At 59.3% G+C, this 12,418-nt stretch overlaps 1 protein-coding gene across 1 annotated transcript in view; it reads left to right on the top strand.

Annotated features, from left to right (window-relative positions):
* Positions 1–12,418, top strand: part of ITPR3 (inositol 1,4,5-trisphosphate receptor type 3) — a 36,946-nt gene that overhangs the window by 16,240 nt on the left and 8,288 nt on the right. The window contains exons 14-46 of the mRNA XM_062509679.1: positions 558–699; positions 905–1,066; positions 1,150–1,322; positions 1,411–1,530; positions 1,909–2,091; positions 2,177–2,428; positions 2,675–2,819; positions 2,965–3,112; positions 3,386–3,582; positions 3,711–3,840; positions 4,095–4,152; positions 4,311–4,476; positions 4,618–4,782; positions 4,957–5,025; positions 5,378–5,503; positions 5,632–5,754; positions 5,917–6,117; positions 6,502–6,753; positions 6,840–6,965; positions 7,231–7,356; positions 7,457–7,577; positions 8,178–8,362; positions 8,470–8,618; positions 8,754–8,862; positions 9,005–9,095; positions 9,300–9,469; positions 9,894–10,068; positions 10,156–10,340; positions 10,652–10,852; positions 11,166–11,276; positions 11,602–11,697; positions 11,871–11,972; positions 12,218–12,304. Of these exons, the coding sequence (XP_062365663.1) occupies positions 558–699; positions 905–1,066; positions 1,150–1,322; positions 1,411–1,530; positions 1,909–2,091; positions 2,177–2,428; positions 2,675–2,819; positions 2,965–3,112; positions 3,386–3,582; positions 3,711–3,840; positions 4,095–4,152; positions 4,311–4,476; positions 4,618–4,782; positions 4,957–5,025; positions 5,378–5,503; positions 5,632–5,754; positions 5,917–6,117; positions 6,502–6,753; positions 6,840–6,965; positions 7,231–7,356; positions 7,457–7,577; positions 8,178–8,362; positions 8,470–8,618; positions 8,754–8,862; positions 9,005–9,095; positions 9,300–9,469; positions 9,894–10,068; positions 10,156–10,340; positions 10,652–10,852; positions 11,166–11,276; positions 11,602–11,697; positions 11,871–11,972; positions 12,218–12,304 (4,846 nt within the window). The remainder of the gene's footprint in view (positions 1–557; positions 700–904; positions 1,067–1,149; positions 1,323–1,410; positions 1,531–1,908; positions 2,092–2,176; positions 2,429–2,674; positions 2,820–2,964; positions 3,113–3,385; positions 3,583–3,710; positions 3,841–4,094; positions 4,153–4,310; positions 4,477–4,617; positions 4,783–4,956; positions 5,026–5,377; positions 5,504–5,631; positions 5,755–5,916; positions 6,118–6,501; positions 6,754–6,839; positions 6,966–7,230; positions 7,357–7,456; positions 7,578–8,177; positions 8,363–8,469; positions 8,619–8,753; positions 8,863–9,004; positions 9,096–9,299; positions 9,470–9,893; positions 10,069–10,155; positions 10,341–10,651; positions 10,853–11,165; positions 11,277–11,601; positions 11,698–11,870; positions 11,973–12,217; positions 12,305–12,418) is intronic.

Below are 12,418 nucleotides of genomic sequence, written 5' to 3' on the forward strand. Positions count from 1 at the left end.
ACCCCAATCCACGCCTGCTTCTCCCAGGAGCCTGGCGAGGAAACCAGATAACGGCTCTGGCTCCTCCCAGAAAAATATCCCAGAAAAATATCCTAGAAAAATATTCTAGAAAAATATCCTAGAAAAATATCCGAGGGGGTGGGAGATGGCCCCGTGATAGGGGCAGCTGCCTTAGTCACTGTATTATTTTTAGGTGGGTGGGTTCTTGGTGCTTCCTGAGCAAACACAGATCCTTGTGGGACAGAGCAAGTGGCTTCCGCCCTGCCAGCCTGGACCACATGGGCCCCATGGGGGTGACCATGGGGGCAGAAGCATTGAATGCAGAATCCCTGGTGTAAGCCACAAGCAAAGCCCCCCAGACATTCACCCTGACACATATAGGAACCATAGGGGCTGCAGATCCAGCCATTGACCTCCAGCAGGGAGTGCAGGATTGGCCAGGAGCTCCCCTGGCAGGTTTCTGAGGCTCTTTGGGTCCCAAAACCAGCATCACTGCAGGGACGTGAGTCTGGGCAGGCGAGCAGCCCCCAGCCCACCCACCCCATGTCCCTTTGCAGGTTCGTGATCCAGCTGCTGGAGGACTTGGTGTTTTTTGTCAGTGATGTCCCCAACAATGGCCAGAACGTGCTGGACATCGTGGTGACCAAGCCCAACCGGGAGCGGCAGAAGCTGATGCGGGAGCAGAACATCCTGAAGCAGGTGGGTGGTCCTGGGGCCCTGCATCCCAGCAAGGCTGGAACATGTCCTGTGGAGATGTCCTGTCCTGCTCAGGGCCCCTCTGGGGACAGAGGGATGGAAAACCCCACGGGGGAGGGTCTGACCTCCAGCTCACGCGATGGTGTCCGGCCATGCGCAGGGGGCTGGTGTGGAGCAGGACACAGCCCTGACCTCTGCTTTTGGGCAGATCTTTGGGATCCTGAAGGCCCCTTTCAAGGACAAGGGCGGGGAAGGGCCCCTGGTGAGGCTGGAAGAGCTGTCGGACCAGAAGAACGCTCCCTACCAATACATGTTCCGCCTGTGCTACCGCGTGCTCCGGCACTCCCAGGAGGATTACCGCAAGAACCAGGTGCCGGGGGGGTGACTCCCCACCCCGTGGAGCCTCGGGGGGGCAGGGGGACATCGCTCACAGCCCCTCTCTGCCCGCTGCAGGAGCACATTGCCAAGCAGTTCGGAATGATGCAGTCCCAGATCGGCTACGACATCCTGGCCGAGGACACCATCACGGCCCTGCTGCACAACAACCGCAAGCTGCTGGAGAAGCACATCACCAAGACCGAGGTGGAGACCTTCGTCAGCCTGGTGCGCAAGAACCGCGAGCCACGGTGCGTGTGGGGGCTCTGTGGGGTGGGAGGGGAAGGGGAGAGCCAGGGGGAGCCCACCTCTCATGGCAGAGCTGCCTCTCCCCCGCAGGTTTCTGGATTATCTCTCAGATCTCTGCGTGTCCAACCACATCGCCATCCCCGTCACCCAGGAGCTGATCTGCAAGTGCGTGCTGGACTCTAAAAACAGCGACATCCTCATCAAAACTGAGTGAGTGGCTGAGGGAGAGGTTTTCCACATCAGGGGTTTGTCGTGGGTGGGATGTCAGGCACCCACCAAAGCTGCTCACTCTGCAGCTGGACAGAGAAGAGAAAATTTATCGAAGGGTTCATGGGTTGGGATAAGAACCAGGAGAAACTGCTCATCAAATACAATCACAGGTGAAACAGGCTCTAGTTAGGGGTATGAATTAAGTTTATTCAGAGCAGGATAATGAGAAGTTAAATAAAACCCTTAAAAATGCCTTATCCCCACCCTACAAGAAACCCACTACAGTGTGGGCCTGGTCCCACTGAAGCTCTGTCACCACTTGAGGTGCAGCCCCTCCATCCATGGGAGCATCTCCACATTTCCCCTTTCCTGTCGCAGGCTGAGGCCAGTGAAGGAGATGTCCCAGACACACGAGTACCTGAGCATCGAGTACTCAGAGGAGGAGGTTTGGCTCACCTGGACGGACAAGAACAATGACCACCACGAGAAAAGCATCCGGCAGCTGGCACAGGAGGCCCGGGCTGGCAATGCCCATGACGAGAACGTCCTCAGCTACTACAGGTGATGCTCCTGTGGCACCTCCTCTCCAGGTAAGGCTGTGAGGGTTGCCACGGCCTCACTCCCTCTCCCCCTCGCCCCTGGGCAGGTACCAGCTGAAGCTCTTTGCCCGCATGTGCCTGGACCGCCAGTACTTGGCCATTAAGGAGATCTCCCAGCAGTTGGGGGTGGACCTGATCTTCCTGTGCATGGCAGATGAGATGCTGCCCTTCGACCTGCGTGCCTCCTTCTGCCACCTCATGCTGCACGTGCATGTGGACAGGGACCCCCAGGAGCTGGTGATGCCCGTGAAGTTTGCCCGGCTCTGGACGGAGATCCCCACAGCCATCACCATCAAAGAGTGAGATACGCCAGGGCTCGGGATGGCTTTGGGGAACAGGGAAGGACAGTGCAGGGCAGATGCCGTGGCAGGGGAATGTTTGTGGAGGGACCTGGGTAGGTCTGAGCCCTCAGAAGGAAATGGGCTCCATCTGTCACAGCATCACTGCTGGTCACAGTGGCTCAGGAGCTGCCTGGACAGCGCTCCTGCCAGCGGGGCGTGAGGACACCTGCTGTCCCCAGCTCACCCCAATGTGTCCCCCTGCAGCTACGACTCCAACCTCAACGTCTCACGTGATGACAAGAAGAACAAGTTTGCCAGCACCATGGAGTTTGTGGAGGACTATCTCAACAACGTGGTGAGCGAGGCCGTGCCCTTCGCCAACGAGGAGAAGAACAAGCTCACCTTCGAGGTGAGGGCGCTGCCGGTGTCACTGGCACCTTGCAGGGTGTGACACACCCTGGCTGCCACTGCCCCTGCAATGTTGCTCTCCCCCACCACGGATTCTGCTCAGTCCCCACGACAGTGAGGTCTGGAGCTGCCTTGTCCTTCCCCAGGTCGTCAGCCTTGCCCACAACCTCATCTACTTCGGCTTCTACAGCTTCAGCGAGCTGCTGCGCCTGACTCGGACCCTGCTGGGCATCATCGACTGCGTCCAGAACCCTCAGCTGATGATGCAGGCGGTCTACAATGACGAGGTGACAGGTGAGTCCCTGCTCGTGGCCAGGAAGGTGATTTCCATGGTCTGCCCAGTGCTTTCCAGTTCTGGTGGCAAGAAAAGCAGACCCTGGCTTGCTGCTGTGGCTGGGTGTGCAGTAGAACATGGGGCTGTGAGCCCTTGGCCATGCCAATAGAAATATTCGGTGCCTTCTGCTCATTCTCTCATTAAGTCTAGAGCATGTTCCTGTCCAAGTGGGTCCTTCCTTGGTTCTCTGCCACCTCCCTCTCCACCCACACTTACTGTGGCTGCCTCTGCAGGGAAGAACGTGCGGAGGTCGATCCAGGGCGTGGGGCAGATGATGTCCACCATGGTGCTGAGCAGGAAACAGTCCATCTTCAGCCCCCCCAGCCTCAGCGCCGGCTCTGCCCCGGAGCAAGTGGATAGAGGGAGGAGCATTGAGAATGAGAACATTGTGGTGATGGAGACCAAGCTGAAGATCCTGGAGATCTTGCAGGTTGGAGCCAATGCAGTGGTGGGACCTGTGGGATGGGGGTGTGTAATGGGATTTTCTCAAGCAGGGGCGCAGTTGGTGTGAAGAGGACACTCAGTCACTTCTGCTTTCTCCTTCCCTGCTGCTTCCAGTTCATCCTGAACGTGCGACTGGACTACAGGATCTCCTACCTGCTCTCTGTCTTCAAGAAGGAGTTTGTGGAGGTTTACCCCATGCAGGACAGCGCGGCCGACGGGACAGCTCCAGCCTTTGACTCCACAAGTAACTCTCCCACTTTGCTCCTGGTACAGACCCAGCTCAGTAAACCCCAGGGGCCCGGGGGACACAGGTGGCAGAGGTGACATCTCCAGCAGAAGTGACATCTCCAGCAGCTGCTGCTGGCAGGGGGGCAGGGAGAGATGGAGTTTGTGTTTTGGTGGGAACAGGATCAGGGAGCTGGGTTGGTTCCTGTGGGTTCCTGCCAAGACAAAGGGCTGGCATTGTCCACCTTTGTCACTCCCTTCCTCTCCCTGCAGCCGCAGCCATGAACCTGGACCGGATTGGGGAACACGCCGAGGCCATGTTCGGTGTGGGGTGAGTCTCTGCCCTCCATAGCTTCCCTTCCCCTTCTGCCCATCCCGCCCAGGCTGGGAGCTGCAGGTGATGAGGAGGATGAGGCTCTGAAGGGTCTAAAGCTGTTCCCATCAGGCCCTGAGCCCCTGGTAACACCCAGTGCCTCCATCCCACCCCAGGAAGTCGAGCAGCATGCTGGAGGTGGATGACGAGGGAGGGAGGATGTTCCTGCGGGTGCTGATCCACCTGACCATGCACGACTACCCCCCGCTCATCTCTGGCTCCCTGCAGCTCCTCTTCAAGCACTTCAGCCAGAGGCAGGAGGTCCTGCACACCTTCAAACAGGTGACACTGAGGGGACCTGGAGCACCTCACACCTGGCTCTGGGTGGGGGACGTGGGGTGGATCCTGGACCTTTTCTTGGGAGGGAGATCTGAGAGTGGGATTTGTGCCCCAAACTGGAAACCCCTGGGAATGTCACTGCAGGTCCAGCTCCTGATCTCAGCCCAGGATGTGGAGAACTACAAGGTGATCAAGTCAGAGCTGGACAAACTCCGCACGATGGTGGAGAAATCGGAGCTCTGGGTGGACAAGAAGGGCAGCACCAAAGGGGACAGCACAGGGGAGGGGAACAAGAAGGAGAAGAAGGAGGTGAGAGCCATGAGCAAGATGCTGGGATCCAGGGTGGGAAAGGAATGGGAGGCAGAGGGCTGCTCACTTTAAAATCCAACACCTGTTGCCTCTGGATGAGGAGGCTCCAGGAGGGTCCTGTGGGTGTGGCTGGAGGGGCACGGTGTGACCCCAGTGCTCTTTTGTCCCCTGCAGCACGGTGCTGACGAGGAGGTCATTGCTCCCGGAGAGAAGAGCAGCGAGAACTACCAGATAGTGAAGGGGGTGAGTGAGACCAAACCCCAGAGCACAGGAAGGAAAGGGGCGAAATCCTGGTGGGATTGCCAAATTCTCCTGTGCTTCAGTCGAAATGAGTCCAAGCCTGGCTTGCCCCTGCCAGCTCAGCACAGAGAAAAGCTGTCACATCCTTACACTGGGAGGACTGGAGGGGACTGGGTGGGTGTCAGCTACGAGGGCTCTGTGCCACAAGGATGATCCCTGAGGGATGCCAAGATTTGTGAGTGAAGCAGGGAACACCTGGAAGGAACATCTGGAATGCAAACCAGCCCCAGTGGTGATGATCATCCTGAGCAGCTCCGGCTCAGCCCCTGCCCACCCGTGGTCCCTCTGTCCCCAGATCCTGGAGCGGCTCAACAAAATGTGCGGGGTTGGGGAGCAGGTGCGCAAGAAGCAGCAGCGCCTGCTGAAGAACATGGACGCCCACAAAGTGATGCTGGACCTGCTGCAGATCCCCTATGAGAAGGTGAGTGGACAGAAACCAACTGATCCTGAGCAGCCAGGGCAAAGTAGGCACATGGGGACCCCCCAAGTGTCCTCCTGCCACTCCCATCCCTCTCAGCTCCGTGCATTTCTCCTCTGTTCCCTCCTCAGGGGGATGCCAAGATGATGGAGATCCTCAAGTTCACCCACCAGTTCCTGCAAAAGTTTTGTGCTGGCAACCAGGAGAACCAGGCCCTGCTGCACAAACACCTCAACCTGTTCCTGACCCCGGGGGTGAGGAGAGGACACGGAGGGGCAGCAGCACAGGGAGGGAATTTGGCACCGCTCCTGGGGCTGAGAGCATGGGATGGAAAAGCCAAGAAGAGACACCAGGCAGGGCAGGAGTTGGGGACAGGTCCTGCAGCCCCCTGACCTCACTCTGCCCCTCGTCCCCAGCTGCTGGAGGCAGAGACCATGCAGCACATCTTCCTCAACAACTACCAGCTGTGCTCGGAGATCAACGAGACGGTGCCGCAGCACTTCATCCACTGCGTGGCCACCCACGGCCGCCACGTCCAGTACCTCGACTTCCTGCACACCATCATCAAGGCCGAGGGCAAGTACGTCAAGAAGTGCCAGGACATGATCATGACTGAGGTGAGGACCTCTCCTGTGGGGCAGGAGTGGGGTGGAAGCAGGACAAGGCTCTTGGAACCCGCTCCGTTGGTTTCTTCCTTGAGGAGAGCCTTCCAGCCATGCTGGATCCTCACTGGGACCAGCCAGCCCCAGTGCTGGTGGTTATCTTGAGTGGCCTTCTGCCATCTCCAGGGGCTCAATGCAAGGTCCAAGAGCCAGTTTGGGAGTCCCACAATTTTTGATTGCGCTGCAAATGCCTGGTTTCCCCTGTAAACACAAATCCCTGTCCCCCTTCCTGACCATTGCTGCTCATCCCCCACTGCAGAGGGGACACCGTTGGCCCTGGAGGTTTCTGACCTTCCTTTTTCAGAGTGGTGACCACTGAGCACTGACCCTTCCCTGCAGCTCACCAACGCCGGGGACGACGTGGTGGTTTTCTACAACGACAAGGCTTCGCTGGCCACCCTGCTGGAGATGATGACAGCAGCCAGGGAAGGGGTGGAGGAGAACAGCCCCCTGATGTACCATATCTCCCTGGTGGACCTGCTGGCTGCCTGTGCCGAGGGCAAGAACGTCTACACTGAGATCAAGTGCACGTCCCTGCTGCCCCTGGAGGATGTGGTGCGCGTGGTGACACACGAGGACTGCATCACAGAGGTACAGGGTGGCAGCCAGGAGGGCACTGGGGCTCTGCAGGGATTGTCCCCTGATCTTGTCCCTGCCCCTTCCCCCCTCCCTGGCAGGTGAAGATGGCCTATGTGAACTTTGTCAACCACTGCTACGTGGACACGGAGGTGGAGATGAAGGAGATCTACACCAGCAACCACATCTGGACCCTCTTCGAGAACTTCACCCTGGACATGGCCCAGGTGCGTGGCGAGGGTTGGGTGGGAGGGACACACTGGTGGCTTGGATGGGGACAGGGTGGTGTCACCAAGGCTCCCTTGAAGCCTTCTGCAGGGCATGGATACACGTGGGACCTCACATAGCTGCCACACTTGGGCCTGGGGAGTGCTCAGGGCTCTCTGGCATGGCCACAGGAGCTGTGTCACCGGCCACATCCCACAGCTCAGTGTGGTCCCAGCAGCCTCTGAGCTTGCCCCAGTACCATCAGCATCCTCCCTGCCCTCACAGATGTGCAAGAAGCGGGAGAAACGCCTGCCAGATGCCACACTGGAGAAGTACGTGCTGACGGTGGTGCTGGACACCATCAATGCTTTCTTCAGCTCGCCCTTCTCAGAGAACAGCACCTCACTGCAGGTGACAAGGGCTGGGCAGGGTGGCAGGAGGAGGACAGAGGCTCAGCCAGCCCCCCAAAACACAGTTTGGATGTATGTGCTGACACTCCTGTCTCCTGCAGACCCACCAGACCATCGTGGTGCAGCTTCTCCAGTCCACCATGAGGCTGCTGGAGTGTCCGTGGCTGCAGCAGCAGCACAAGAGCTCGGTGGAGTCCTGCATCCGCACGCTGGCCATGGTCGGTAAGGAGCCACTGCCGTGCCCAGGGGACAGAGCCACCCTGGGGTGGCAGGACACCACGGTGAGGGGCTGCCAGCTGGGGATGGGGACATTTAGCTCCGGGATGTGCTTCTTTGTGAGCTTCAGCTCAGCATGCCCACAGTAATGTGGGGATAACCAGAGCCTGGGAGCTCCCTGGTGTGTCCCTGCCCGGACACAAAGCCAACACTGACTGTGGTTTTCCCTGGCCAGGACTTTGCCCTCGGTGTGCAGCTGCCTGACTCAGGCTGTTAGCACTGAGTCACCGTGGAAAGGATTGCTGGTGGCTGGGCTCTGGGTGGGGATTTCCCTTTGGAATTCCAGGCAGGGTGCTTGCAGCCTCCCAACACTGGGCTTCCCCAACCAAAAACCAGGACTGGGACTTGTTTCCACCCTGTGTGGAGCTGTGGGTGCTGGGATGTGTGGGAACACCCCAGCCCACACTGGCCTGCAGGAGTTTACTCGTGCATTTACCCCAAAATCTCTGCTGCGAATGAGGCGAACGCTGGTGAAGGAGTGCCAAGACAGGGTGGTGGGACCCAGCTGGGTGGTGGCTGTGCCAACCCCACCCTCATGTCCCACAGCCAAGAGCCGCTCCATCGCTCTGCCCATGGACCTGGATGCCCACGTGAGCTCCCTGCTCAACAGCAGCTCCACCAGCACGGTGCAGAGGAACACCTCGAGCTACAAGGCAGCCACACGCACCTTCCCCCGTGTGTCCACCACCCCCAACCAGTGGGACTACAAGAACATCATCGAGAAGCTGCAGGTGCAGGGCAGGGCATGGCGGGGCTCAGGTGGCAGGAGGGCACTGGCGTGTCAGGGTCCCTCTGCCGTGTGTCCCCTGGCCCTGAAGGGGGGTGCTGTGGCTTGCAGGACATCATCAACGCCCTGGAGGATCGCCTGAAGCCGCTGGTGGAGGCTGAGCTGTCTGTGCTGGTGGATGTCCTGCACCGGCCAGAGCTGCTCTTCATGGAGGGGACGGAGGCGTTCCAGCGTTGCGAGAGCGGGGGGTTCCTGTCCAAGTGAGGCTGGGAAGGGTTTGGGATCCTCGTCCTGGGTGGGCTGTGCATCCCTGTGTGCCCGCAGCCTGCAGGGGCGGTGGGGTGGTTCCCTCAGGGCTCCCTCCCGGCTGTGTGACAATGGCTTCGCTGTGCCAGGCTGGTGCAGCACACCAAGGACCTCATGGAGACGGAGGAGAAGCTCTGCATCAAGGTGCTGAGGACGCTGCAGCAGATGCTGGTGAAGAGGAACAAGTATGGAGAGAGGGTGAGCGCCGTGATCCGTGTCCATGTGGGCCCCGCTCCCAGGTTGGCAGAACCCACCCTGGGCACCCAGGGGTGCTCAGCCGGTTCTGCCCTGGCCCCGGCCTTGGCATGGGGACACCGGTGACGTTTGTTTGCCTTGGCAGGGCAACCTGCTGCGGAAAATGCTCATGAACAATTACCTGCAGAACAAGAGGTCCAGCTCCAAGGGGGAGATGGGGGATGCTGCTGGGGGAGGTGAGTGCCCCTCTCCTGGCCCTTCCCCTCAAATTCCCACTTCCCAAGCAGTGATGTGGTCTGACAGGTCTGTGGCTGGTTGCCGTGTCCCCCTCTGCTCCACGGGAGCAGAGCATTCGGGGAGGTGAAGGGATGGCACTGAGATGCCCCAGGAGTGGTGGAGCTGTGCTACCACAGCGTCACACCCCTCATGTCCTCACGCAGGCCAGGACCAGGACTGGTCAGCCATCGCAGCTGTCCAGTGCCGGCTGGACCGCGAAGGGGCCACCAGGTTGGTGGCTGACCTCATCATGAACACCAAGAACGAGAAGATCTTCCAGGAGAGCATCCTGCTGGCCATCCGCCTGCTGGACGGTGGCAACACCGAGATCCAGGTGCTGAGGGGGTTTGGGCAGCCAGGGGTTGATGTGGGCAGTGTGAGGGTCCAGCGCTCAGCCCCGGGCAGTGGGTTTGGCCAAAATGCCTCTTTTTGTGCTGAAATGTGATGATTTGAGCTTCCCAGCCCCGTGGCTGGATGAAGGGATGGAGGCTGCAGGAGGGGCAGATGGTTCCAGGTTGTTTTTGGAGTTCTGCTGATGCCCTCTGCCGGGAATTCCTAACATGGCTCAGGGCTGCAGCTCTTGTGGGGAACTCCAGGGTTCTCCCAAACTCTTTATCACAGGGAAACTGGAAAATAGTGTATGCAAAAGCCAGGTTATCCTGGACAAGGTCTGGGGTGCTGAAGCTGCTGCTCGGAGGGATAGGGAGGGGACGTTTTGGACCCCGTGGTGGGGACCTGAACGAACATCCTTTCACCAGAAATCCTTTTACAACCTCATGACGAGCGACAAGAAGTCCGAGAAGTTCTTCAAGGTTCTGCACGACCGGATGAAGAAGGCACAGCAGGAGACCAAGTCCACGGTGTCAGTGAACATGAGTGACATCGGGAACAAACCCCGCGAGGACAAGGACGAGCCAGACCCTGGCACCAAAGGTACGGGGCCGTGTCCCCTTGTCCCCTCGGCAGGGCCAGCACAGGCTGGGTGACAGCCCGAGCTGACGAGGGGACAATTCCCTCCAGGACGAGGGGACCCCTTCCTGCTGCCCGGCACCCCCACGAGGTACCCGATGGCCGTTGGGTTCCGGAAGGGCCACGACCCCGGGGAGCAGGGCCAGAACAACGAGATGGGGGTGACGGTGCTGATCATGGAGCCCATCCTGCGCTTCCTGCAGCTGCTCTGTGAGAACCACAACCGTGACCTGCAGGTCGGTGCTGGGTCTGGGGGTCAGCTGTGGGAAGGTTGGGACGGGGGAAGGTTGGGATCTGCCCCAGTTTAGCCCTAAAATGCTGTGGCGCCAGCAGCTCTGTGCCTCAGTTTCCCCGTGTGCAGTGCACAGTCCCTTGTGGATAACTTGGGGCTGTGGGAGAAGGTCATGGCAGGACTGGCTGTGGGACTGAGGTCTGTAGGTTACAGCCACATATCCAATATTACCCAGCCCAAATGTCCCTTAGACTGCAGCTGGAGGGGTGTGGGGAGAGAGGGATCAGGACCCCATTCCTGGGCTCTGCTCCACAGAACTTCCTGCGGTGCCAGAACAACAAAACCAACTACAACCTGGTGTGTGAGACACTGCAGTTCCTGGACATCATGTGTGGCAGCACCACGGGCGGGCTGGGGCTGCTCGGTCTCTACATCAACGAGTACAACGTGGCTCTCATCACCCAGACCCTGGAGACCCTGACTGAGTACTGCCAGGGACCCTGCCACGAGAACCAGGTCTGGGGCTCATTCCCCAAACCTCATCACAGACCAGGGGAGGGTTTGGGGTCGATGTGGGGGAAGCAGGGACAGGTTTTGGGTTCAGAGCGTGAACAGGAGCAGAACGTGGGCAGCAGAGGTAAAATGTGGTGATGCAGACGGGGGTAAATAATTCAGTGGTGTGAACTTTTTGTGGCCCTTTGCAGGGACAGGGGAGATTTGGGGCCCTAGGGCTGGAGGCAGGGCAGTGTTTCAGACCAGGGCTGTGCTGGAGGGTGGAGCTGGGAGGACTGGCAGGATCTGTGGGATAACACAGTGCCCCATCCCCCAGAGCTGCATCGTGACCCACGAGTCCAACGGGATCGACATCATCACAGCCCTGATCCTAAACGACATCAGCCCCCTCTGCAAGTACCGGATGGACCTGGTCCTGCAGCTGAAGGTGCACAGAGCCCTGGGCTGGGGTGGTGGGGACGTGTGCGTGTGTCACTGCGTGTGTCACTGCGTGTGTCACTGCAAGGACTCACCGGCAGGGTCACGGGGGTGCTCTGGGGTGTGCTGATCACTGCAGAGGGGACCCTGCCTGTGTCACACCCTCAGGTGGGGGAAGCACATGGGCTTGGTGGGGCAGGGCTGGAGCATCTCCATCACACTCAGGTGTCTCTGGCACCAGAGAATTGGCAGGGGCACAGGATAATTCTGCCCACCCCAAAGCCCTGGGCAGTGTCAGGGCACAGCTCCCCTCACCAAGGGCTTCTCTTCACCAGGACAATGCCTCCAAGCTCCTCCTGGCCCTCATGGAGAGCAGGCACGACAGTGAGAACGCCGAGAGGATCCTCATCAGCCTCCGTCCCCAGGAACTGGTGAGGGAACTGGGAATGTCCCACTGAGCCCCCCAGCCCACATCCTCTGCCTCGGGTCGTGCTGCAGTTTCTGCTTTGCACCCAAGAACTGCCTCCCCTGCCCCACTGCTGCTCCTCCTGCCCAAATCCTGGCTGGAGGAGGAAACAGCTGGGTGCCCTGTGCTGCCTTGCAGGTGGATGTGATAAAGAAGGCCTATCTGCAGGAGGAGGAGTGTGAGAACGCCGAGGTTTCCCCCCGGGAAGTTGGACACAACATTTATATCCTGGCACTGCAGGTAGGAAGCTGTAAAAGCATCCTGCCAGGCTGTGCACTTTTTTCCTCCATATTTATGCGCCTTTTCCTCCATATTTATGCACATTTCCTCCAGCCAGATTGGCCTCCCTGAGGAGCAAATGTGCCTTTGGCTGTGGGGAGCAGCCATGGCTTGCTGGCCATCCTGCACCCCCTGTGTCCCGTCTCCCTCCCGTGTCTGCTGGTGGCTGCCTGTGCTCACTGTCACCATCCCTGTCCCCCTGCCAGCTCTCCCGACACAACAAGTCTCTGCAGCAGCTCCTGAAGCCAGTGAAGCGAATCCAGGAGGAGGAGGAGGAGGGAATCTCATCCATGGTATGGAGAGGCCTTGGGGATGGAGGCACAGCCCCCCCAAACTGCCCTGATCCGAGCCCTTGCAGAGCCCACCTGGGCTTTGCTATTCAGGATTTGATGGATTTTGGTGCTCCC

Source organism: Cinclus cinclus, chromosome 27 (genome assembly GCF_963662255.1).
Source record: "Cinclus cinclus chromosome 27, bCinCin1.1, whole genome shotgun sequence".
In the NCBI taxonomy this organism is placed as follows: Eukaryota; Metazoa; Chordata; class Aves; order Passeriformes; family Cinclidae; genus Cinclus; species Cinclus cinclus.